The sequence below is a fragment of the Zootoca vivipara genome, chromosome 15, assembly GCF_965207765.1.
Source record: "Zootoca vivipara chromosome 15, rZooViv2.hap1.1, whole genome shotgun sequence".
Classification (NCBI taxonomy): domain Eukaryota; kingdom Metazoa; phylum Chordata; class Lepidosauria; order Squamata; family Lacertidae; genus Zootoca; species Zootoca vivipara.
The window spans coordinates 36477859-36504543 of record NC_142598.1 but is presented as its reverse complement, the minus strand read 5'-3'; the positions used below and the strand labels follow the sequence as shown (position 1 = coordinate 36504543).

Here is a 26685-nt window from a genome sequence, read left to right as displayed (position 1 = left end):
AATTCTCAGCAGCATCTAATTGGCTCACTCCATTCTTCTTTGCATTTGAACTCCGGCAAATATCCCCCGACTGCTGTGCTAAATGAAAAAATCTGGGGTCAGGGATGCCCCTTGCTGATCACCAAAAACATCCCAGATTTATTTATTTATTCACGAGTATCATGAAGCCCGTTAAATTAATGGGTGCTAGAACATGTGGTGAAACGTTTGTTATAGCAGCTCCTTTAAATTTGGAAAGTACGGCGCACGATTCCCCCCCTCCCATTCCCGCTCTCTCTTGCTCTCTCTCTCTCTCTCCCCCTCCCTTTTCTCCACCCACACGCCTCCCTGCCTCCCTTTATGGCTGCTCTGCGCATGCGCGTTGCTGCGCTGCTCTTCCAGTGTTTCCCTGCGCTGTGGGAGGTAAGTGCTGGCTCCTGACGCGGGTGCGTGCGGTGCCCCCTCCCCCGCTTAGTCCCTCCGCTCGGCCGCTTCAACACTTCCGCCCGGCCGTCACCAAAGCAAGAGGGAAACCGAAGCCTACTGAAACCCTCTTTTTAATTTTATTTTTTGGGGTGCTATTCGATTGCTAAGCCCCGCCGCTCCCTCTATATACAGTATATATATATTAAGCACCCATAGAGTCACGGAAGGGACCCTCCCTGTGGCAACATAAGGACACACACACACACACACACACACACACGACTCACCGGTTCCTCATAGGGTCACTCCTCACCGGCTTGCTGGTGCCTCCATCCATCCGCCCGGCGACGGCTGGGAGTAGTTATCCTCTGCCCCTTTCCCTCTTAAGGCGCTGCTCCGCTTCCCTCCTTGTCCCCGTCCCCCCGAAAAGCCCGCGAGGGGCAGCGGGTCGAGAAGCGGCCGCTCAACCTCCTCTTCCCCCCTCAGACGTACGGGAAAATGCCCCCCGCTCGAGACCTGAGCCGGGTGGCGATGAGAGAGGGGAGCGCATGAGCAAGCGAGGGCGAGCACTGGCGTGCACTCTAAGTCCCAACGGCTGTCCGTGGGGCACATGCGCAGTAGCGCAATCCCACGGACACAGGGACTGGGCGCAGAGACACTTGGACTTTATTATAGAGGATTCACGGTTAATGTAACAGCTGTGTCATTAGATTTATACCTCGATTATAACTGACAGCTGAAGGGGAGGGGTTTTTTTTAGTGAAATCAACTGCACTTTCATTTTTAAGACATCATAAGGAAATCCACTTGCTAAAAAACAGTGCCCAGTGGCGAATCGATGAAAGGAATGCCTGGGAGATATTTTAGATACTTTATTTTTCTAGACTATTGCTTCAAGAATTCACAATGGTCAGTGAAGCTTCTACATTCAGAAATAAACCCAACACTTTACCACTCTAGTACCGACAGCTGAGATTTCTGTTAAATCACAGCTGAAGAGATAGTTTTGACAATGACTCTAATTTCATGTGAAAAATTTGAAATGTATGAGCTTAGGAAGGCAGAGATGGTATCTATCACAAGAAAAAGCTTAGATGCCTTCTTTGTGCATTTCCCCCCCAAGTGGTGTCAACAACCATCTACAAAATAAAACATAGGAATGTTAACACTTCCTTGATTATACCTAAACTCAAAGGCATTTAAATCCATTAACTTTTCTTCTAGGTTTCCCTGCATCATTTCCAGATCAGTTCATTTACCCCCAATTTCCTCCCTCACTTAACTGTCCCTTCTGCTCCCCAACCAAGGAGATGAAAAATCTCCATTTTTCTCATTCAAGCCAACTGTGTTTCCTTCCAGTCTTTAATGCACAAAATCGATGGTCCCCATTTTTCACTCATTTCAATGCTAGGCTCAGCAAGCTCTTCCCTTCTCCAGCCTTTTCCCAACCCAAACATTCAAGCTTAAGGAGGCAGAACAAAAGCATGCAATTTAAAATGAGTATTTATTGTTCAATCAGCAATCACTAGCCAGCCTGCCCCTGCCCTGCTATACCACACCCTGCGACCTGCTGGAACTTCCACCCATTTTTTTTATATAAAAAAATCAATCAACTTGAGCATGCACAGAAAAGTATAGTCAAATGTATTTATTAACACATGTTGATCTCCCACACTTTTTGGCCGTTTTCAAAAGAGCGGGTATCGGTGTGCCTTGCACCCTGAATAAGGAGTCTTACATTTTTATTTATGTCTTTATTTTCCTGCAATCAGTGCAGACTTACTTCAAAACAAAACCTCAGGATACCGACATTTTAAGTCTTAGTCACTCTGCTTCATAACGTACAGGATAGACACATGTGTAACAACTACCCCAACTGCATATAAATATCTACTTTTGCATTGTCAAAACGTCCTATCTAGTCCTAGGAAAGGGTCTTCCTAGGCTGAGGTTACAAATTACATTTAACCATATTAAGTCTGTAACTTAACATTAAAAATGCACTTAAGGGATCAAATATGAATTTGTAACATGTCCTGGAAAGCTGGGCTCTACTCACATAAACTACTGTCAAGCACCAGAAATTCGTTTTAAAGAGTTTGTTTTAGGATGCACTCACATCATTACTTAAACTCACTAAAAAATTAAGGGAGACAGTAATTGTATTATGTTTCAAACTATACAGATTATGAATGCTTATGGGCTGGCACCAGGAGCTGCCAAGACCTATTAAGGGCCCCACAGACCGTACTACCATCTTGCCTCCCTTGGCATAGGGCAATATTTTGCTCATGAACTGAACCCAATGAAAACAAGAAATCTGGGTCTCAACTGCTGGTGCAAGGGATTTCTCAATATACATGCCCGATAGGCTCTGCTGGTCTTTGTTTTTTTCTCCCCAACTGAAACTCCCCAGAATGCTGGAGTGAGCCCTGAGAAGGCCTTACATCACCCCCCCAATTATTCTGCAAAGCACCGGGATTTAGCAAGAGGTGCATATAATCTACAACCATTTCCCAATTCGTGTGGAGGGCGGGGACGGGGGAAATCCAACACCAAGAGAGAAAATGGCCAGTTGAGTCAAACAGTGTCAAGCCTCTCCATTTGTGCGAGAGAGTCACACAGTTCCGATGGCAGTGACAAACTGCTGCCAACTCCTTCAGCCATGGGTCAGGATACACAAAGGGCTTGAATGAGGAATGTCAAAACCGGTTCAAATATATTTTAGCACTGAAGGGAGCTGACATCACACCCATCAGAACAAATGCAGACATCTTGCAAATGAAACAGCCCTGCGGCTATTTTTTTACATCTCCGGCTTTCATGAGAGCCTTAATAGCCCTCGCTCGCATCTCAAGCTCCAGGAGTTCCAGCTGCTGTGCTGAAGGCTGGACATCATCTGTTGTAGGAACCGCCAAAGTTGCTGCCTTTGGCTCCTTGGAGGAAGATTCGGCAAGCCCCAGGATCTCGTTCACGCTTTTCTCAATGTCCTTCTGGAGGTCGTCTATTGGACCATCTCCACTTCTGACAGTCCTTTCTAGCCCATCTGGATTATCTTCCTCATTGCATGGGCCTTCAATGTCACTGTCGTACGCGTCTGCGTTGATGCTGAGAACATCGCTGTCTTCTCCTTTGCCTGTAACACAAAATTAACAGAAAGGAAGAATTCGGAAGCCCTTTAATTAAAAAAAATTGGCTTTTCATCTTGTGAAACATTTCCTCTGCATACAAATACTCCTTTGCATAGATTTAAGGTATAGGAAAGGTCATCTATAAATTAAAATCAACAGTTTCTCTCTTTCCTCCCCTCCCCCAGCTTTAAGACTGATCTAATTTAGACAAGTTTTAATGCATTTTTATTCCAATTTAGGAGAACATGCAGTAGACCAGAGCAGCAGCGCTTGGAAAATTTATTCCATCGTATGGAATTGCATGATCTATTTTCCTAATTAAAATGTCATAAGGTTTTATATCACAAGGACGCCTCTGCATTACAAAATGAAAGTTGATGTGGGGAGCCTTTGGGGCTGACTGCTGTTTATTATTTTAGAAGTGAATTTAATTCCTGAAGTGCAGTTTAAAAATACTCCTAAAATTCTCGTGTACATTGCAACAAAATAAAATGAGGGTACAGATATCAGCGTGCCAACGCACTTATTAAGAGATATCTGTGCAAAGACTTTTAATGAAGTGTTTCGATTTAAGTCATCTCAAAAACAATTACAGCGTTCCTATTTGTTCAATTATGATTAAAAACATGGGCTGGGATCCAAAGAACTACTTTGGACATGACCTCAAGGTTTGAGAATTTTAAAAGGCCCTTTGAATGCCAAAGCTCCATTCCGCAGTAGTTCATTGGGCTTTTGGAATCCCAGCAGTTCCAAGGGAAAATAAATCATGGAAGATGGTGAACTAGGGTTCTAGAAACACAAGCCTCAAACTCCCTGAGAACTAGGGTTACCTTTCTCAATGGTCTTTAGGAAAATGTAACAGAACATGATGCAAGGAAACAAGTTTGAACGTGACATGACAAATACTCATAATAAAGCATATATTTATTTCGGCATCTCGTCCTCAGGTACTATATAGGTGTGATCATTTATCTCTGGAAGTTCTCCATTAACACTCCTTATATTTGTTAAATGCACAATAAGCCATTACAAAATGTAATCACATCAATGGAACTACCAATGGAATCTACCAAGGATTGGCTCACACACACAAACATTCTCTACAGAGGGTGGTGAACACAGCACATGATATCATAGCTGCCAAGTTTTCCCTTTTCTCGCGAGGAAGCCTATTCAGCATAAGGGAAAATCCCTGTAAAAAGGGGATAACTTGGCAGCTATGCATGATATCATGGGCTGTCCCTTGAGTCTGCTAGATGACATCGCAAGGGATCGTTGCCTTAGGAGAGCGAGAAAAATTCTCAGGGATGACTCACACCCTGGCCATCACCTCTTTAATCTTCTACCCTTGGGCAGGAGATATAGAAGTATAATCAGCTGTACCAACAGGCTAAAAAATAGCTTCTATCCGTGGGCTATTAGGCTGTTGAACGGAAAATAACATTGTGAAATTGACTTGTGAGGTGTTGTTGTTCAATAAGAGACTGAGTGTTTGGGGGGGGAGGCTCATTTAATTTCATTGTACACAGGTTGTACAATGGCAAAAAGGTATTATTATTATTCATTACTCAATGGCTCTAGCATCAAATTATCTACTCAATATGTGAAGATGGCATCGCAGAGCCAACAATATGGACACAGGTGCCACCACCTCACCCCATCCACACAGTGTTTTCTAATGGAGTCAGTTCACACATAATCAAATGAGGACACATCAAGTTATACGCAAGCACCTAGAAGCAACCAATGTCATCAGGCTACAGTAGAGGAGAGATGGGACTTCCGAACTTCTCCGTCAACCGAGCTAAGCCATCAGCAACATTCAGCTCCTCCTCTCTCCTTGAATGCTCTCCATCCCAGGTGGCCATTTCAAGAGTTCTACGACCAAGTACTGATCGAGTTTCCTTTTTTCCTCCTCATTCCCAATCCCTTTCCTTTTTTAGTTGTGTCATTTAGACTGCAAGCTTGAAGACAGGGATTTATGGGTAAGCTGTTCAACGAGCTTTCCCCCTTCTTTTTGCTGAATATCAGAGAAAATACTTTAAATGTATGAACCAGCCCTTGTTCAATGTATCGAGGCATAATAACACAATCGCTGTGACACATCCCAACCTACAATTATGGCCTAGGCAAAATTCAGAATTCATTACCTATATTAAAAAGCTGGATTCAAACACTACTTACCCACTGGTACCTCTTAAGGGACATATGTCCTATTATGGCAAAGATCAATATGTTGCTCTTTGGGAGATTCTTTATGTGCAATGGTTTTAAAGAGACGATGAGAAAACCCTGTCAAGAATTTACACGCAGCCTGGCAACAGCAAAGTGATAAAACACACAACTGCTCATTTGCCCAATTTACTGCAGGAGGCCATGGCATTATGTTCCTCTGGAATGTGTGCATTCTCTGTAAGCCTTACAGTTTAAGGCCTCGGCTCACAGATTTGGAGTTTGTTAGGCTGAAGGTTTACACTTGCCCATTTTTATCCATTCTGCCTACAATATGTCACTAATAGCAGCCACTATTATCAATGAAACCTCAAGAGTTTTAAATTGATGTGTGGATTGAAACACAGATAGCTCTTCAGCTCACTCTGAAAAGCCTAAAGTAACGCGGCATTCATTTGAGAGCTCCTATATGCCATTTATGATAATAAAAGGATAGCAACAGATTAGAACACTCTGAAATAATTAACGTGTTTATCAATACTCTGCTGTCATTTTCTTCTTGGAGATTCTGGTTTTTAATTAGCCCTTCCCCACTGGGTCCCAAATATTTTCTTTTACTGGACGGCTTTTGCAGAACTTAGCAGTTTCCCCTCTTCTAGCCTCTCCTCTCAAATCTCCAAGGCTTGAAGTGTTATTGATCTGGTACTATTGCTCATCAGCACCACAGTCACTGATATACTGGAAACCAATACAAAGCGGCCTCTGAATTGCGGTTCCCGAAGATCAAATAATCCCAGCCCTAGTAAAGCTTTGTTTATAAAGGGAATGCTGGTTAATCAGATAACAAAAAATTAAACCTTGGTATCCTTAAAATTAGGGGTGGTTGATTTGACTCTCAAATTTTAATCAAGATGTGATATAATCAGCTGCACAGAAAGAATGGATTATCTGGGCATTCCACATGACTTTTACTATATTGCTAACTTATATCTGTTAGGGAAAAACAAAATGCCATCACCCATCTGCTTGTTCCCCCAGGGATCTTTCAGGAACCACATTAATTTCTTTAGCTCCACCATCTACAAAAAGGCAATGGCAAAGGCTCCATCCAATATCTTCTGTTTTGTCACTGTGAAGATAGAGGAGGCCAACTTTTATTACGGGGTGCATAGTTCTGACCCTTGAGCCACTTTGTGCAGGATGAAGTAGCCCCTAAGAATATGGAAGCTGGTTACTCTAGCCTTTTATAACTATCAGTTGCGGCAAGTATGTCATAAGTAGCAGGTGCAGCAGTGATCCATGGCAGTTGGGGAAAGCATCGGGTCCTGTGGACCTGGTTCTGGGAGCATCAGGTTTCATTCTCCTTCCATCCAATGAATGAGCTCCATGCATTTCCAGGCAGGGGTTCCATGTATCACAAACTGAGCCCCCCGCCACTCACTGCCGACTCCTTGGTCGCCAATGGAGCAGGTGAATTGGGCTGCAGCTCAGAACAGAGTGTGCATCTGTGTGCTGCAAAGAGATGGGTGGTGTCCCTCATTTGTAGTGCACAGAGACAATCCCATACATTGATCTTGACCTCGGACACTTTCATGAATGGTTGGCAACCACTAAGTCATAAACAAGAACCATGATCCAGAGAAATTATGCAACCGTGTCTGTCTGCCAAGACTCCCACAGCACCCAGAATGTCATAGATTTGTGATGTGTCCATACCATATTTGGCAACAGAATTGTATTGTTGATATTGCCAGGCTTTTCACAAATTGCTAATAGGCAAAGTTTCATTTTCGCAAAAGTCCCACATGGATTATTCACCATGCTTTGGCCTTATAATGAGAATGACAACGAAGAACTAGAAATCTTTTTCAACATGTGCTGGCCTCTGCTTATCAAGAAAGTTTCTAGATTCTAGAGACGTGTTGCTGTGCTGTTAAATATTTCAGCGCCTTTGGCTATAGTAGTATACTGTATCACAAAGCTAGAGCTACATGGATGTGAGGGTTTATTTTGGAAAATGGGATGGAGTAGTAAAAACCTCTCCATACACATAAAAGGCAATATTCTCTGCTTGATCTTTATACTGGATACTTTCCATTCTCAGCAAGTCCTCTACAAAGACTGAGCAGCAGAATACATACTACTGGAATTAATCTGTGCTGGTTCAAAAATGAGTTGAAAGAAGACTAGTTTCCCTCTCAAGACAAAAGTAGGAGGAAAGGCTTTAGAAATTCTAGCCTGGCTTTTAAATCTTTTTAGAAAGAAATATCACAACTTTCTTTGTGTGTGTATGGGTCTTGTGTTTATGAGCAAGGAAGAAAATCTTTAGAAAAGCATATTTTCTTTGACTTTTTATGATATAACTGGAGGGGGAAGAAAAATCAATACCGAACACTAAGAGAAATGTATAATAAATGTTCTTCCTCTGCAAAGTAGGAGGCAGCTTTCCATAAAGTAACTAGAAAGTAAACCATTCCACATGTAGCAGCTTTACAAATATTAGAAATATACATAGACAATTGTAGCCTGTAAATATATTATGAGGAAATCAGCAAAACCAATGTTTTTAAAAAACACATACAGAATCACACACCTGATTCAAGAAAATGTGAGAATAAAGCCAAGCTAACCTTTAATCGTCTACTATATTATTGCATAAAAGCCTGGCCGACTTACAGTTATTAAGTATGCTATATGTTTGCAAAATCAGATCAACTGAACACAGCATTGATCTGATGAGCTTTACACACAACAACAAAAGGTGAAAGAAGTTAGATTACATTAGGAGGCAGGTGGTCAAGGCTATAAAACTCTAAGTCAAACAGCCATGGTTGGGGTTTCTTGTTCCTCTGACAAGTCTACCAGACCTATGAAACAGTGGTTTTAAAAGCAGCTGTTAGAAACTTATGCAAAATATGTCTTCTGAGGAGCAGTTCTCAAAAACATAATCAAATAGCCAACTTTGATCCGCAAGGTGTCGTTTTTACTCTTCACCACACATTGCCTTCAGTCAAGCAGGCATGAACTCCAAACATCTTCCGACTGCTTTTAACTTGCCAGAGAAGTGTGTGAAAGATCAAAGAAATGGGAATCAATAGGATTAAGGAATGGAAATTCTTTTGCTTTGCTGCAGGGCACTAGTCCATATTTACTTAACGCATTGTTCAAGTGAACAGAATATCTCCAAAGCGAGAATACATTCTCAGCGGAATACGCTGGGTTCAAAGTTCAGAAGCAATGTTCCAGCACACTCCTCTCCTGTTGCCAAAGGCCAGCGGATCCAAGTGAAAGGGCACTGACCCGAGGGAATGAGACAAAACTATTTTTTATAGAAATCATTTATCCTTCTGCTGGAGAATAAGAAGTTACCTAAACCAGGCTTAAAGGTACAATCAGCCCAGACTCTCTACAGAGTTGAAATCTCCATGGAAGTACAATGCACAATAATCACATAGCCCAACTGCCCTAACAAATGTTTAATTAGCTGAACCGCTTCATTCCCCCCCCCTTTTTTTTTTGCAGCTGTAATTTTACATAGTAATAAAAGTCTCTGATGGCGTTTTTCTCATTATCTTTTTCATTTTGATAACTTGTATTTATTCTTTCAACTAGGATAGCAAAATTCATTTCCAGGCACTTAATTTCTCTTTCTTAACCACTTTTCACTCATTTCTGCTTACCCCTCGGCTCTCGTACTTTCATCTTCAGCATCACAGACTGCAGTGTGGAAGAAGAACAGTTACTAAGTTTTACCATTTATGCCTGCACAGTCTCAAAAAGCTCTTTAAAAGCTAACATCCTGACTAGCACTGTTGTCATTGCCCAAAGCCATCACGAAACCAGTGGCTGATAAAGTCATAAAAAGGACAAAGAAGCAATCACCTGCAACAGTCATCAATTCCCTCTGATAGCAGAGAAGGAAGAGAGGAAGTCTGCAGGAGACATGTCAATTCAGAGGTCATTCCAGAGAGTGCAACAAGCAATATTTAAAGCAGTCTTCACAAAGTCACAGCATCCTGCTAATCGCTTGGCTGCCTTATGAGACCATTTTAATCAAGTTCAATTCCCCCTATTAGCTATTTTTACCATCTTTAAGGAAGAATGGGGCACTTCTTTCTAAAGAGCTGTAAGTAATTACTGGGGATATTTCCTGTGGCAATAAGATACAGAATGATCCTTCCCCATGGCTTGCAGGCATGCCTGTCATCACTGGGCAAAGAGGTGAAAACGTTGGCAGACACAAACCCATACAATACATTAGGACTCACTATTTGGGTTCACACTGGTGTTTCGCTGATGGGTTAAACCCTGAAAACCAACAAAACAACTCTTTTTGTTCCCTGTGTGATCCTAAGTCTACTCTCTTCTCCTTCCAACCTTCTTGCTCCTGGGCGAACAGCAGAGATGGAGTGCGAGTTTTGCCCTCATCCCAATAGTTTCTTTAGGTTAGGTCAGTGTTTCTCAACCTTTTTTGGGCCACGGCACACTTGTTCTATGAAAAAAAATCCCACGGCACACCAACTCTGTGCCGCCCTATATTTAGTTTAGTTTGGAGGGGAGACGTAAAAAAGCATGCCACTGAAGAACTGCTGCGCGGTAGCCAGGCGGACCCACCAGGCGCTCTCACCTGGGTTGGGGGGTGGCGAGGGGCCCTCTCCTCCCTATCTTTCCCTTTTTCCCTCACCTGGGGGGGGCCTCCCTCCTTTTCCTCTTCTCCTGGGGCAGCTGGGGTGGCGACGGCTGCGGCGACGAGGCAGGGCCGGCGCGTAGTGGGAGGTCCCGGGCTTCGGAGCTCTTCCCGGCCGCAGGCGGGCTCGCTGGGGGGCTTTAGCGGCTCCCCGCTTGATCCGCCGGGCGATTCCGACGCCCACGCGGCTGCCGCGGAGCCCAGGGGTCCGTCGATCCTCCAGCCGGGCGCTTTCGGTGTCGCTCCGGTGGGGTCGCGGGGGGGCCCCTCCAGCGGCTCCCCGGTCGATCCGCCGGGCTCACTTGGCGCCCGCGTACCGCCGGCGGCGGTTCCGGCGGTCCGGAGGCTAGGCTGGCGGCACGGGCACGCTGGTCGCTCTCAGGAGCTTCGCGCTGCCGTGCCGCGCGCCATCTTGCCTCGCCGGAAGTCCGTCAGCAATGCAAAGCGCCCTTTCCCTCGCCACACGTCGCGGCACACAAGCCGGTGTCTCGCGGCACAGTACTGTGCCGCGGAACACCGGTTGAGAAACGCTGGGTTAGGTATACTGCACTTTTTCTCATAGGAACAAAGGACACTCTTTCACTTACACAAGAGGAAGTAAAGGGGTATACTCAGGGGCACCAGTATGGATAGTGATTAAATCTGCCTTTGGCAGAAGCTTGGTTTACTTTGTGCAATGGGAGCTCCCGCTATATACTGCACCAAATAAACAATGCTCTAAATCTGGGACCCTATTGCACTATATCTCCCAGGGTCAAAGGCTTGAGCCTTCCCACAGGAAACAGCCCATAAAAGACGCCCCCCCCCAACATTCCTCCACACACTCTTGTGTACCTACCAAAGAGGGCACAGCTATGAAAATAGGCGGCTCAGATGGTAAAGCAAGATGTCAGAGATGGATGGTGTGCTAGGGAAGACGTATCAAGAAGAGGAGAAATGGGTTTGGGGGGAAAGTCAGGAACTCTAGATTGGATCACTACTCCTATCAAATATGACAACAAGTACAAATAACACCCAGAGATGGATTCGATCTTTGTTACAGTCTAGAATGACTAAGAAGCATAATCCACAGCTAAAGATGTAACGAAGAACTGGCATCACAAAGCCATGTTTAGTGAAAATGTTTTTTTTAAAAAAAAGGAAGCGCAGCCTATCTACTTGCCCAAAATGCTGATGAACTCCTGGGTTTCATTTGACAACTAGCTAGAGAAGGGGGATCCTAATGTCTGAAATTCAATTATATCTTCCAAAGAAAGTTGTTCTATCATGCAGCATTGTTGCATTTGCAATCTATTATGTAGTATTTGCAGAGATTACCCAGAGCATTTGTTTCGAGGCAAGTAACATTACATTATTGCTACTGCTCTATTCAGAATGCCAAATGCAGAGGTGGCAACGTTTAAAGCCTTCTGCAGTTCCTACCTTGCTTTGAGTCCAAAGCTTCCAGTTTGTTGTCTTCCTTCAAAGAAGAAGTAGAATCTATGCTATTGTCTTGCCTGAGAACAAACAATAATACATTTCAGTTAGTATACCTTTTATGTTTATAAAAAGAAGCATTTCATATCAATACTCTCATGCCCCCACATTTCATTGTTTGCTTATTTTATGAAGCAGGCCTTGCATATTCAGGCAGTAGTGCTGATAATTACCTTTCTTCTCAAGTTTAAAAGGGCTGCCCAGAATGTAATGCTCTTCCCCAATGATATAGGGCTAGTCCAGTTAATGTAATTATATCACTTACGAGGTAAGCAGTGCCTGCCCAGTTGGGGACACAACTATAGGAATATGCCAATTTTTCTCAATCAGAAATCAGTTTTAACTGCACCCAAGAAGAGTAAACAGAACAGAAACTGAGTGTTACAGACAACATTGTTTTGAGGACAAGCAAACATCTCTGGCTAGCCCAATACACAACTCACCCAACCACCAAAGCTATACCAATATTTCTCCTACCATGTGGCAAGTTCTTGTTTTTATCAAAGGCAGAACAAAATAACTCCACTAAGTCTGAGAAGAAAATTCAACTAATCCCTCCATCATGGACTCAGGCAGTATGCATGCATAAATAAACCATATATCCTAAAAACGAAAACAAAAACCTACAAATGTTGATTTTACTTTCCCCCTCAGTGTGGGGGAGCAATCCAAAGGAAAGGCAAGGAAAACATCCTCTTCTGAAATGTCAGCCTAACTCCTGCCTTCCAATGAGAAGAACCACCTAGTTGGAGGTGTCTGACCAAGCCGGCAACCTACAGAGATATGCTGAATTAAGGTGACAAGAGCTGGAGCTACGAGTCTCAAGTTCAAATCTTGGTTCAGTCAAGAACTCTGTGGTTTATTTCACACAGCTCACCCCCTAAAGATTAATAAGGGATCTGCTTTGCAGGGCAGTTTTAAGGATTGCTGAGATAAAAGTTATGTTAAATGCTTTGAAAACTTGGAAAGTACACTGTATTAACCTTATACCAAGCCAGACCACTGGCTCATCCAAGGTTTCCTACAGGACTATCACCAGTCAGGGCAGTCTCGAGCAGGTCGCGCGCACGGGGGTCTACCTAGAGCCGGCCCTGTCACCAGTAGATGTTGGGGATCAAACCCAAGACCATCTTAATGCAAAGCATGTGGTTTACTGCTGAGCTACAGTGCCAAAAAGTGATGCATTCCTTGTCCATTTCCCCAGAATCTCCACCACTGTTTTTCCAAAAAGGAACCTTGCTGAAGAACGAGAAAGAAAAAGACAGCCCCCAAACACCCCTGAGAACATCTGTGCTTGTGAAAGATACAAAACATCACCAACAGAGACCCTAACTGTGAAGTTTCTTTGGTTGATGTCACTGCTATCAGGGGAAGAATCTGGAGAGCAAGTTCGTTGAAAGACATCAATAGGATGAAAGAGCTCCCCAGTAAGGCAACTGCAGAAACATACAGAGAAAACCTGTGGACGATAGGGGAACTGCGCACAGAAGGAATTACATGTATGAATTTGCCCCACAAAGCAGCAGATCCTAACTCTACTTACAGTGTTCATCAATGCTGCTGCACAGCAATGTATTTATAATTGCTGAGATTAATACTACAACCACACTACTGATCATCAATTTTAAAAGTAATCTAGTCTCTGACAGAAAAGGGGGGAAGGTATTTTCAGACATGAACCCACTGGATCATTAAGAAATAAGAGCAAGGCAAGGATGCAACCTGCAAAAAAAATATGATCATTTTCCTCTTTTTTTTAGGGTGGGAGAGGGAGGGATGGGGGGGGGCTTTTTTTCTTTTCTTAGCAGAGACGTATGGATAGATAGTGGGGTGGATACTCTTCTCTGTCTTGTCTCGTAACCCGGAGCCCACTGGTGGCAGAAGAGGACTCTGGGGGAGGGAGGGGGGAGGGGTATAAACCTCAACTATAAAAATGGACCACCTTCGACTATCCGCCCGGCACGGGACCATCTCGTGGCAGGAGGGGACTCGTGGGGGGGGGGTGGAAGAGGGTGGAACGAATATGATTTGTGTCTCTTATGTTTATCTTGTAAAACCAATAAAAATTATTTTTTTTTAAAAAAAGGATGCAACCTGCAAAACCGCAATGTGCAGCCAAACTCCCAGACTTAAGAGGGCAAATCTTCAAAACAGCCTTGCGTATTACACAATCTGCACAAAAATGATAAAAAGATTACTGAACTCACATTTTGGGGTGGGATGGAGTGGTGCTGGTTTAGCTATTTCTACACGTTCTCACCAAAATTTGACACATTGCTTTCTGTTTCAAAGGATGGGGAAACAACTCATAAAGCGCTAAAAAGGACGACATTTTATCTGCTATCTCGCCATGGTGTTCAACTGTCTTTATACAAAGCATGAAAGCAAATGAAAGATTGTAAGACACACTTGAGGAAACAGGATACAGCTCTCCACAGGATTTCAAAATCATAGAAGGCAAGTCCAATTGTTGAGTTTAATGAGCATTCTAGCCATAAAATTATTTTATATTCATCTAACCAATTTCATACCTCAGCTACTTTGTCTAAAATTTGTAATGTACGTATTATGTTAATATGCACACAATCAAAGCATCCAGCTTGCAGGGAGGAGTTAAATTTAACATTACAAGGTTAGTGTCATCCTAACTTACGTTTCAGAGGTTTAGCTCTAATGGCGTATGTCCACCTCTGTTAAGTATTGTAACTAAACTATGATTAAAGATAATTTTTAAAATGAGAATGCATATATAAGCAATTCATTTTTATCCAGATCCCTGAAAAAAAATCTATCTGCCCACAAAGAGGAAACCTTTTTCCTGCTGCCTCTGGATTTGTCTCCACAAGCCTCCTTAATACAGAAGCTGCCAAATATTCCAATGGGCTTCTCTCATCTCAATTCACTTCTGTTCAGTACCAGGTAGTGCTAGAGAGTCAGCCCTCAAGGCAAAGATTTCCTATTGAACCCCCAAACCTATGAAATTATTACAGATATTAAGATATTAAGATGTTTACGCAGAACATATAGATGCGTGTGTGCAGGGCATTATGAAGGAGAAAATTGGTACAGGGTTCAGAATGCAACACTGGCTTCCATTAGAAAAAATAACAGCAACTAAACTTCAATCCTTTAAGGTTGCAGGGGTAAATTTCAAACCTATGAGGAGAAGCAGCGTCATGAAAGAGCACCAAATACGGGCAAATAAGCTTGATTTAGGCTACAGCAAGCATGGGTAACTTTATTTTGGACAGAAGGCTGTATTCACCCTTGGCCAACCCACTGGGAAAATATATGATGAGCAGAGTGGAAGAGGCAACTCTCTTCCCATAGCTGATGGGGGTGCAGACTGGCCTCTCCTTGTTCATCAGATCAATCATTTGATGAATGAGGAGGGAGTGGCTGGCGTCCCCATCAGGGTGCTGGGTTGGGCAGACAGGCTGAAACTTTCTTGGCACAAAATTTTATTTATCCTGATCCAGAATTTCTGAAGCTGTTTGGTGCAAAAGGAACCTGACAATCTTGTCCCTGGCATTCATATCCCTCATTCCTAACCAACCACAGGATGAAGACATCGGCTCCTAAATGAGTGATAATGCCGTTATGTGATAATGTCGTTATTAAGTATTGCTCATTGGCAAACAGGGATGATCTGGCACAATCATCTGGTTTGCAGAAGGAAAATGTACCAAAGGATATCTGCTCTAGGATAATAAAGCTCCTGCTGTCTGGAGTCGTCCTGCCAAATTTTGTTCAGGAATCAGGATTGTTCATTTGGCAAGAGCCTCAGCAGCAAGTTCTTGATTTCCAATTGTGCGGCTTATTTTAAATACTGGTCATGGAAATAGAGATTTTCAACATATTAGCTGTACCAAGTTTTCTCACCTCTGAACAGTGCACTGCAAAACTAGCTGCAGATACTATGTGGTACCTGCTTGAGATCAACCACTTCGGTAGAAAGGTACACATACTAATACAGACAATCTGCTGTATTGTCACTGAGCAATTCTTATGCTGTCATAAAACGGCTTCTTGGTGTAATGGCGCAACTCTTAAGTTTAATACACATGGATTTTCTGCCATCTTGTGGCCAAATGTTGCAAATATTAGATTTTTTTAATAAGATGCTTAGTATTAACCAAAATAACTAGCTGATATGTGAGTCACTTACTACATCTCGTTCACATTGAAAGCACAATTCACATGCATTTCTACTCAGAAATAATCCCCGCTGAGCCCAAATCTATTCAGTTCCAGGCAACTGTAAAAAACTGCTGTTTAAATGTTGATTCACGCCAAGAAGGACCCATACTATGCTACTCACAAGCAACCAACGTAAAGAGGCTTGGTAATCCAAGAACCTCTGGCCTTCTCCCAACCCTATTACATAACAAAATGAATCAAAATTCTCCAAGCTGATTTAACCCTAGCAATTGACAGCCAACCAAAAACAAAAAGATCCTATTTGCAATCATGGGATGGGCAACAAGCTGATTACAGGCAACTCCCATTTTGCGCATGTTCAAAGCACGCATGACCCTGCACATGTGACACTTTTGGACCAGAAAGGGGACTGAATAGGCTCCATCAGCATGCACAATGACCCGGAACGCAACCCCCTCACAAATCGGGGGTTGCCTGTACGGAAACAGTTTTGGATTGGGTTGGTTTTCCTACTTTATGCCATGATTTCAGAGCAGCTGCATACATACCCTTGTACCATAGGATTTGATGGAGGATACAATTAGGATTCTCTGTTCAATGCATTTTGGGCTTCAGGTGATTTTGCCAATTTAACTAGCATTTCAATGGGATCTCACCAAGGCTCGCTGGGTTTTTACAAATGCTCAGCAAGGTTCACTGAAGTTTCACCTGAAGTTTCATTTCGCTAATGTTTTGCAAATTTTCACCAGAGTTTAGCAGCGGTTCAGCCAAGATTTCACCATGGTTTAATCTGGGATTTCACCAACACAGCACAAACTTTTTAATAAACTGTCAGAGGACAGTTAAATTAAATTTGCTCATTACAATTACTTACTGGCTAATAGATTCAACTACTGCCTTCTCTTCTCCACCATTAGCCTCTTCATCACTGTCGGAGTCACCTTCATTCTCACCTTGAAATACAACGTCAATGTGAGATGCTATACAGTGTGGCAGTATTTTTCTGCCTCATTAATACATGCATCAGTAAATACTGTTATGACTGTCAAATGAAGAGACACAGCCCACCTGCTTGACTAAGGTACTCAACACAAACCATTTGGAGCTGTAGCCTGTGAGGCAGACAGTGGCGTGAGTTTTGAAGATGGCTGGCAATAAGGAATCATAGCACGTCCCAAGGCTATATTGTTTGGAGAGCCAGGGGCGAGGGGAGATAGGATGCTTCAATGACCAGCAATAAGTGGCTGGCTGCTTCTCTGCACCTCCATGCTTAACTTGGTAGCTTTGCAAGCAAACAACTATTACAAATACAGAGCAAGTCTTCAGTACTTTCACCACAAGGAAAAAGAATCCATGTAAAAGGTTTCCCCAGAAAATTTCTGTCACTCAGGTAAGAGGGGAAAATGTTACCCAGCCCAATAACCTTTGCCAAAGGAATAACATAAAATTAGCCCTATCTTCTTTTACAGCACATCCATTTATATTAAACTATTGTAGTAGTATTTGTACAGAAAACAGGTATTCCTTTTTCTTATGCAAACACACACACACACACACACACACACACACACACACACACACGTAATACAGGCCACAGTGTCTGTTCAAGGACCTGTTCTCATACTACAGCTCTGAGTAGTCTATAGATAGAACATATATTCAGCAAGACATTTAAAAGTGTTGCGCAACTTCTGTAACAGAAGTTCAGCACTAAAGCTAAAAAGGGTAACTAACAAGGAGGAGTTAAAACTATTTAAAAAAATTAAGCACAATCATACATTGCTCATTAATGTAGATAACTAATGGAAAGCTTATAAGGGCTGGTTTTCCAGTCCTCAGAGCAAAAAGGAAAGGCCAATATAACCACAAGTAGATCTCTTGTAAGCAGCTCCTCTGAACGCTGCAGCCATTAATTTTAAGACTCTCTATAACAGGGTTCCAAGTCATGACTGCCCTCATTTGCTCAAAGCGTCTCTTCCGATCTATCTTCTAGACAATCGCCATGCTTCTCTGCTACATACAGTATACAATCAAGCATCCATGTACTTGGTGTTTTTTAGGAGATCCAATATGATACAGTAGTGCCTACCTTCAAGAATTCTCAATAACTTCTTCTCAGACAGGAGCTCCAACTGTTCAAGACAAAGCCTTTTGATTTCTTCTATTGAACAGCCCTACCGAAAGAGAGGGGGGGGGAAACTGTTATAAACAGTGCTTGCAACTAGCCAGATGCCACACGCATTTTGCACCTGACTATCGGCCACTTGCGACCAAGTGAAGATTGGCAACTGCAATCCTGGTTTAAGGTGCCATTTGGCACCTAGCTTTTATATCTGAGTTTCTAGCACTAGTTATACACCACGGCTAGACTCAACTAGTTGAGGTAGCAAGGAGCCAACAGGAGGAGTCCTACTAGCACAGTAGGGCTTCCTCCCATGTGCCCCACCCCCTACCCCAATTGTCTCTGGAAGAGTTGGGGAAACTTCCAGAATGAGAGGAGGTTGGGGAAGAGGGGAGACCACTCCGTTCAGTGGCAGGTGGTCTATTTAGCGCTTGTTTGAATTTCACATATATATACAGTGGTGCCTCGCTAGACGAATTTAATTCGTTCCACGGGTCTTTTCTTATAACGAAAAGTTCGTCTAGCGAATCCCATAGGAATGCATTGAATTTTTTTTGCCCATAGGAACGCATTAATTGAATTTCAATGCATTCCTATGGGAAACCGCGATTCGCTAGACGAATTTTTCGTAAAACGAATTCGTCTAGCGAAGCTACCTCCACTAGAAAAAACCTTTCGTTAAGCGGAAATTTCATTAAGCAGGGCATTCGTTAAGCGAGGCACCACTGTATCTCACAACAGTATATATGTCACGACAACATACAATCTGGACACTAAACCCAAACTTAAAATATATGTTCTGAATTAGAAGTTTTATTAAGACGGTTTTGCAAAAAGACAATGTTAAGGAAGTAGCAGAGTATGCCAGATCGGAACACTAGCTTTCTTCCTAGGTTTCCCAAGGCAGGCATTGCAGCCAGTTGTACCTCTCTTCTGACGGAAGGCGTTCTAATCCAGCAGAGGCGTATGTTGGCAGAAAGAGTAGCCCCCTGTGCACATACCCCAATCTGCTCAAGAGCGCTGGGGGACCCTTTGAACGGTGTGGCAAGCGCAGCAGGGGATTGCAGGAGAAAGGAGGAAGCTGCAAAAATTACCTCTCCCCTCTTTTTCACCTCATGGACGTTTCTGCTGGATCAAACAGCCTTCTGTCAGTGGGGGGTCATACAATTAAATACAACCCAAGGGCACTTCTCAAATTCCCTAATGCTGGCAGTTGGATATGGATTATTCCAGCCACTGTTTCTCATTAGTATTGCTTGAGTCAAAAGAAGAAGAAATACAACTTTCTGAAAAATATCACTCTCACCCTAATAAGGCTTTCGGTATTTATGTTTTCACTCCTGGTAGGTAACTGTGTTAAGTCTGGTGCAGCAAAAGAACAGTCTTGTGCCATAAGACTCTTAAACCTTTAATACATTCTTTTTCATAATAATCATTCAGAAGACTTCTTGTTTGTACTTTACACTTAACTGAGAATTTTAGTGGACCAGCCCATGAAGCATTATACAGGTAGTTTAAGCCTTAATTATGAGAAACAGGGCTAATGCAGATATAATGTAACAAGTGTTATGAGGCACCAGCCTTGGAAACACACTTTCCTGTCTACCCCTTCCTGGAATTAAATTTTATCATTTGCCAGCATCAAATTAACTGTGATTAAGGCTAATCAAGGTTTCCCTTAACCTAAGATTTAAACCCACTTCAAACTCTTGTATGATTTATTAAAATGTGCTTCCATTTTCTTTTTCTTTGAAGAGTTAAGTGAAGAGAAAATAAAATTCAACCAATAAGTTTTGTTGATATTCCTGAGAAGATCTGAGAAGTTACAACAATGGAGTACCCGGTTCCTTCCCCGATGCAGGCTGGCTTTTGCAAGAAGCATAGCATTGCAGATCAATGTTCTGTTTTGAATTACCTTATCCAGCTGTTAGTGGCCCCTCAAAAAAGCAGTATGTTACATTTATTAATCCCTCATTTGCCTTTGACTCCATGGATCAGCATCATCAATAAGAGGAGTAGCTAATTTTTTGCAGGCCAAGGAACATATTGACTTATGACCAACCTTCTCAGGTCTGCAGCACAAAAGTGGGCACAGCCAACAGGTTGATATTTTCTACCATAAGACACATGATGTTTTTCTGCTAGAGATGCCTAAATGGACTTTGGACATGTAAAGAATTCCAAGTCTTCATTCTGGTACATTAAAATTGCATCTGATCACAAAAAGTGTTATTTTCCTGCAGGAATCAATCTATGCCCACAGAACAGCTGACCAGTAAATTATTTAATAAGCCAACATATGACCATCTTTGTGTATGTTGATCAGACCAGATCAAAGACATTGTGTGTTGTATTTTTATTGCCCCCTTATACAATCCACCTAGGAAGATTCCTCTATTCATTCGAAGTTTTTTTTTTTTAAAGAAGGTCAATCAGATTATTTCAAAAACATAGGGCTGCAAGCTGATGTATACAACTTTGTAATCTAAAGGATAACACTCTCACCACCTGCACATGTAGAGCTATGGGCTACGTTATATATCCAAAGCAGTGTTGACTCTGCCAAGGAGATTTTTAAAAATCTAAATCTAATCTGGGGAGTGTTATAATTTTAAGTTTCAATAATTTGCAGTTCTAAAATTTGAAATGTTTAAACTTATCTTGAATTGTCTTTGTGTGTGTGTGTGATTTATATTGTAATAGACACTGGCTACATACAACAAAAAACTGACTGAGGCAAGTGCTTTAGCATTTCCAGCGATTCCCATCTTCTCGAACTCCTTGCCTGATGGAGTAAAGATTCTACATAATCCCATATCTATGGTAAACTTGTAAACAGCCACTTGTCTGATGACTTCCAAGCAGGCTGAGAAGTTCATACAAATTTCTCTTCACAGGCTTTTTAGGCCATGAACATGGGAGCACGGGAGAACAAGGACTAACTGAAACATTTGGGAGGTAGCAACATTTCCAAGGCTGCTCTACCAGGACCAGCCCACCCATGAGGCAAGGTGAGGCAACTGCCTCAGGTGGTAGCAGACCCCCCCCCCCAAGTGTCCCTATTTTCCAGGGCCAGTCCCAGATTTAGAGAAGCCTCCCTGGTTTCTGATTTGATTTGTCCTGTTTTCCCTTGGGACATTCCTATTTTCATCGGAGAAATGTCGGAAGGTATTGGAGTTATGCAAACCGGAGCCAAGGAGATATACATACACCCTTGGAAGGCATCTAAAGGCAACCCTGTATAGGGAAGTTTTTTTTTAATGTTTAATGTTTTATATGTGTTGGAAGCCACCCAGAGCGGCTGGGGCATCCCAGTCAGATGGATGGGGTATAAATAAATTGATATTAATATTAATAGGACACCCCTGTTTTCACTTGAGAAATGTTGAGAGGGTATGTGGTAGGGGGCAGAAGATCTAGCTTCCAAGCAATGCACGGCCTGCTGCCGCAGTAACAGCAATGGCTGTGGCACATTCCTTGGAGGCCGGATCTGCTCTCTCCCCTGTAGCCCTGCTATGCCACTTATACAGCAGCCTCTCTGCCCTGGAGAGGTGGGGGCGCCGTTTTGTAGTTTTCCTCAGGTGCCAAAATGTATTAGGCCAGACCTGGTGTCTGCAGTAGAAGAGGAGCTCAGTGTTGCTGGCAGGCAAAGTGTTGCTATGGAATCTGCTCTGCAGCCCTAGGGATGAACTACAAGAAAAGCAGCATGGTTAAGGGAGCATTTCTGTTCCCAGTCCAAATTTTACAAAATCTTTTTCTCCAGGAATGTTGAGACAAGATTAGTATATCATAAAAATGAACATACGTGCTTTTCTTGCCAACTGGAGCATTCTATGATATTCTTATAAATAGCCAGAATACCTATTGTGTGGTTTTTACTTTATTTTTAAATCCTGCCTGCCCCCAATTTCAAGTTGCTTTATTTTCAAGCAAGCATAAGTCTGCTGGGAGTAGTGTTCTTTTTTAATTATAAATTACTTATTTATAAACTGCCAGGCTGCCACACTCATCTCTGATGGTGTTATGTCCAATTAAAGAAAAATTTCAACATCCCTGTGGAAATGCTATAATTATATACTACATTATTCCATATGCCACAGTAATTAAGGTTATTTACATCTGCAGCCTGCTTCATTCCGAGGGCTCTACAACAGCATTTATTAAAACACACACATACACAAATATATAAACTCTGAAAGCCTTTGTAGCAGTCTGATCTCAGTACTGAACTAGCTTATAAGTGCATAGGATACACACTGAATAGAGCTGCAAGTTTTAATTGGAAAGTTAATCAATTACAGCTTAGGTTGATTAATCAGTGCAATACCATTTTAATAGGTAAGAGTACATTCTAATTGGTGGGGTTTTGATGGCACTTGCCCATTTTTAAGGCTATTCAAATTCTCGTGTGCTTGTTTATTACAATGTTTCATAAACTAATGATAGCTGAGACACACTTTCTTAGGGAATGAAAACTTAACCCAAATTAAACACTAATAAGAAGGAGCACTTACCAGTGGAGGAACCCTTGGGCCTCCAGATGTTTTGAGACTACAGTTCCCACCATCCCTGACCACTGGTCCTGCTAGCTAGGGATCATGGGAGTTGTAGGCCAAAAAATCTGGAGGCCCAAGGTTGAGGACCACTGCTCTATGGGAGTCACTTTCTCAGTGTGCCTTCTGGTTGGGAAAATGCAGCCCCTGACTAGTGACTCATGCAGATAATTGATGCGCTACCTCTTCTGTGGCAAGAAGGGCACACAGAAACCTTTCTCTAATGCATTACATAGGGCAAATTAGAAGAGCTCTTGAACAACAGAATTTAGGAATTCCTGAGTTACTAAATTATAAATTATCATACTCCACTTTCAGTTTCTTAGAAAGATACCTACATTAAGTGTTGTTAAACTGCAAATTTATTTAGCAAGAATCAATTAACCAAACCGTTTTTTAAAAAAAGATGAATCAACTAAAAATTATCTAATTAGTTGATAGTCCCAACGTGGAAAGTTGTGCCATTCTGAAACATAAGCTATGGCATTATGCTGGCGAAAGCCGATATTTAAACATGAAATTTGGATATAGGTTCCCTCTTTATGGCAATGTAGTGTGACACATGTATGTATGTATGTATGTATGTATGTGTTTTTTGTTTTTTTGTTTGTTTGTTATTGTATATTCTACCCTTTTCCACCAAAGCTGTTTCCACACCAGCAGATAATAATTATAACTACTATGTGACTTTAAGAATGGGTGCTGATTTTTCTCTTCCCTTCTTATTCCCTTTCCCTTTTGTGTCATGTCTTGTAGATTGTAAGCCTGCAGGCAGGCTTGTTTTCATTGATCTTACATAAACTGTAAGAGCCTGTACATAAACTCCGGGAGCCTGTACAGTTAAAGAGCAGGATAAGAACACCTTCTATAAATATTTAAAATATAAATGCAGGCATGGCTCCTTAAAATGTGAATCTGACTCCTTTATATTTTTAATTTAATCTATGCATGTACAGTCGTACCTTGCTTCTGGAATGCCTTGCGACTCGAATGTTTTGGCTCTCAAATGCCGCAAACCCGGAAGTGGGTGTTCTGGTTTGTGAACAGTTTTAGGAAGCTGGACGTCCGACACGGCTTCCACGGCTTCTGATTGAGTGCAGGTTTTCAAACGTTTTTTGAAGTTGAACGGAATTCCGGAATGGATTCCGTTTGAGAACCAGGTACAACTGTATATACATCCAGTATCATAGCCATAATTAAAGAAAAAGAAAAAATGATCAAGGAAATAACCTTAGAAATGTTCTAATTAAAATTAAGGATTTCAGTGCGTAACCAGAGAATGTCCCATTTCCAATGAAGCACCAAAACCATTCAGAGTTTCCTTACTATCTCAAAAGCTAGCCAATTGCACATGTCAGGGTAATAAATTGATAACAAACATATACGGTTTAATTTCTACTGTACAGATGTCAACAGAAGGATAATGACTATTACACTACGTGCAGCTAAGCTACTGAAACCCCACTTGAATTGAATTTAAGCAACCTCTATGGAGCCAACAGGGCAGCATACCTTTAATTTTTGAAATATTTTTTCAAACTTGATAAAAGAGAATATTTTAACTGTAGAATGAAGAAGCAGGGTTAAATGGTATCAGAGTGGTTATAAATAAATAAAATCCAGAACATGTAGCAAGAGGCTTACGGTAACCTTTGTTATGGAGCATTCAGCTCACTCCCTATTCCTGATAAATGATGAAGCAGTTCAGCTTTCTCCAAAATTTGCCAGAATATGTATATTTCAGTACCTTTAAGACATCAGGCAGCATTTTCTGCACTTTCTTCTCCCCTATGATACAAAAGCACTGCTGAAGCATTTCCTTCTTATCTGCGATGTAGAAACTAACTGGCTTCAATGGCACGCTGAGATCTAATCCACCTTCTTCTAGGTCACTGGGTTCTTCTTCCACATCCTCATTTTCTGGAACTTGTGCAGTACATTTTGTTTCCTAAATGACACAGAAAACTGTTTCACTCATGACCCAACACAAAAAAACTTGCTTGATTATGTAGTAATATCAGCAACTAAGCTTTGACTACAGAAGTAACAGTGCAAGCCATTTCATGTCTACTCAGAAGTAAGTCCCAAAAGGTTAGATGGGTCTTACTCCCAGGATATAGGATATAAGGAGCTTCTTATATAGGCTCCTAATACTGTAGTCTAAAATACAAATGCAATGTTTAAGATGCTCCATAAAGTCGTTCAGTTTTGCATTTTGAAGTTACTTGAAAGATCATATAGTCAGCAAAGACATTTACAGGTGAATGCTGCAAAAGGAAATCCACCGGGATAGTTCTCTCAAAATATTATGCCACCCAGTAAAAGGAACTGAGAATACATTCGGGGGGCGCGGGGGGGGGGAATGAAACTACGCATTCAAAGAACTTTGGTTACTATCTCTGTTCTTCTCACACCAGCCTTGTAAGGCAGGCCGATACTGTCATCACATTACAGGCAAGAGGTTGAACTCAAGATATAGTAGTCTGCCCTGTGGACACCTTGTGAATTCATGGCTGCGAAATTTGAGTATCTGGCTCATATTTTTAAAGTTGCAATCCTATGCAAACCTACCAGAGAGTAAGCCTTAATTCAAAGTAAACATGCATAAGATTGGTCAGAAAGCTGCTCCATAACACCAGATCATAAGAATGTTCATGTAGCATACAATTAATGTGTTAATAACTTCCTTGCAAAAGGTAGTGATGCCTTCTGGCTTAAAAAAACTTTAAACAAATTCATGATAGGTCTGTCAGTGGCTCTTAATCAGGACAGGTAAAAGCAGAACCATATTGAGAAGTGGACAGTCACGTCTGTGATTAGCAGTTACTGCAGTAAAAAAACAAAACACGAGGATGATTATGCTCCATAGTTAAGCCATCCAGAGTGGCTGGGGAAACCCCCCAGATGGGCGGGGTATAAATAATAATTTAATTATTGTAATTAATAGTTAGTTGGAGACAAAAATCTTAACCTTGCTATGCTGTTAGTCAAATTGATCAAAGCAATTAATAATTTTACCACCACCACTCAAATTTTCAATATAAACGTTTCTGGAAGTTCTTATTTGATTTTTGTAAAGCTTTCCCCCCCCCCATTTTGGGTTTCCACCTTGTGATGTGCTGCAACAGATTCTGTATAAAGCTGGTTTAAAAAGGTAAAGGTAAAGGGACCCCTGACCATTAGGTCCAGTCGTGACCGACTCTGGGGTTGCGCGCTCATCTCGCATTATTGGCCGAGGGAGCCGGCGTATAGATTCCAGGTCATGTGGCCAGCATGACAAAGCCGCTTCTGGCAAACCAGAGCAGCACATGGAAACGCCGTTTACCTTCCTGCTGTAGCGGTTCCTATTTATCTACTTGCATTTTGACGTGCTTTCGAACTGCTAGGTTGGCAGGAGCTGGGACCAAGCAACGGGAGCTCACCCCGTCACAGGGATTCGAACTGCCGACCTTCTGATCAGCAAGCCCTAGGCTCAGTGGTTTAACCACAGCGCTCTGCAACAAAAACTGGGTTGCAAACAAGTAAACGGCAAGAGCTGTTCATAGGAAATGGACACAAGTCCAGGAATATGGGGGGCGTTACTTCAAAATCTCAAAAAGCTGAATCCAAACGTAATTAATTAATTAATATAAAGTGCCATCCACGTAAGCTGCGCTTTACAAATACTGAAAGGTCCACTCCCAAGGCTTTTAGAAAACAAGTGTAAGAAGCGCGCGCGGGCGGGCGCGTGGCCGCCAAGGCAACTTGCGCATGCGCACCAGCAGCCCGGCCCCGCCTTCCCTCAGGCCGGCCCAGGCGGCGGTTACCTCGGCCAGGCCTTGAAGCGACTCGGTGCTCCGACGTTTCCTCTCGCTTCCTCCGCCTCCTTCCTCCAGGCAGCCCAGGCGGGAGCGGTGCCGCTTCTTCTCCTTGGGAAACTTGCGCCCCGTCATGACGGCAACCCGAGACAACCGGCGTCGGCGGCGAGCCTCTCGTCAC

The 26685-nt window shown here is 42.4% G+C and overlaps 1 protein-coding gene across 1 annotated transcript; it reads right to left on the bottom strand.

The window, feature by feature from the left end:
- Positions 1-1262: 1262 nt before the first annotated feature.
- CAAP1 (caspase activity and apoptosis inhibitor 1) lies at positions 1263-26685 on the bottom strand. Its single transcript, XM_035097470.3, has 6 exons — positions 26514-26685; positions 24455-24655; positions 18122-18206; positions 16907-16985; positions 11818-11891; positions 1263-3541 (listed from the first exon to the last, which is right to left on the bottom strand). The coding sequence occupies exons 1-6, from the start codon at positions 26637-26639 to the stop codon at positions 3204-3206; spliced, it is 903 nt and encodes a 300-aa protein (XP_034953361.2). The 5' UTR covers positions 26640-26685; the 3' UTR covers positions 1263-3203.

Excerpts from the sequence above, each read along its gene's own strand:
- CAAP1 (XM_035097470.3), bottom strand. The coding sequence starts at position 26,639 with ATGACGGGGCGCAAGTTTCCCAAGGAGAAGAAGCGGCACCGCTCCCGC. Across the intron at positions 24,656-26,513 it reads CGCTTCAAGGCCTGGCCGAG|GAAACAAAATGTACTGCACA; the intron begins GTAACCGCCGCC and ends TGTGTCATTTAG. Across the intron at positions 18,207-24,454 it reads TGCTGCCTGATGTCTTAAAG|GGCTGTTCAATAGAAGAAAT; the intron begins GTACTGAAATAT and ends CTCTTTCGGTAG.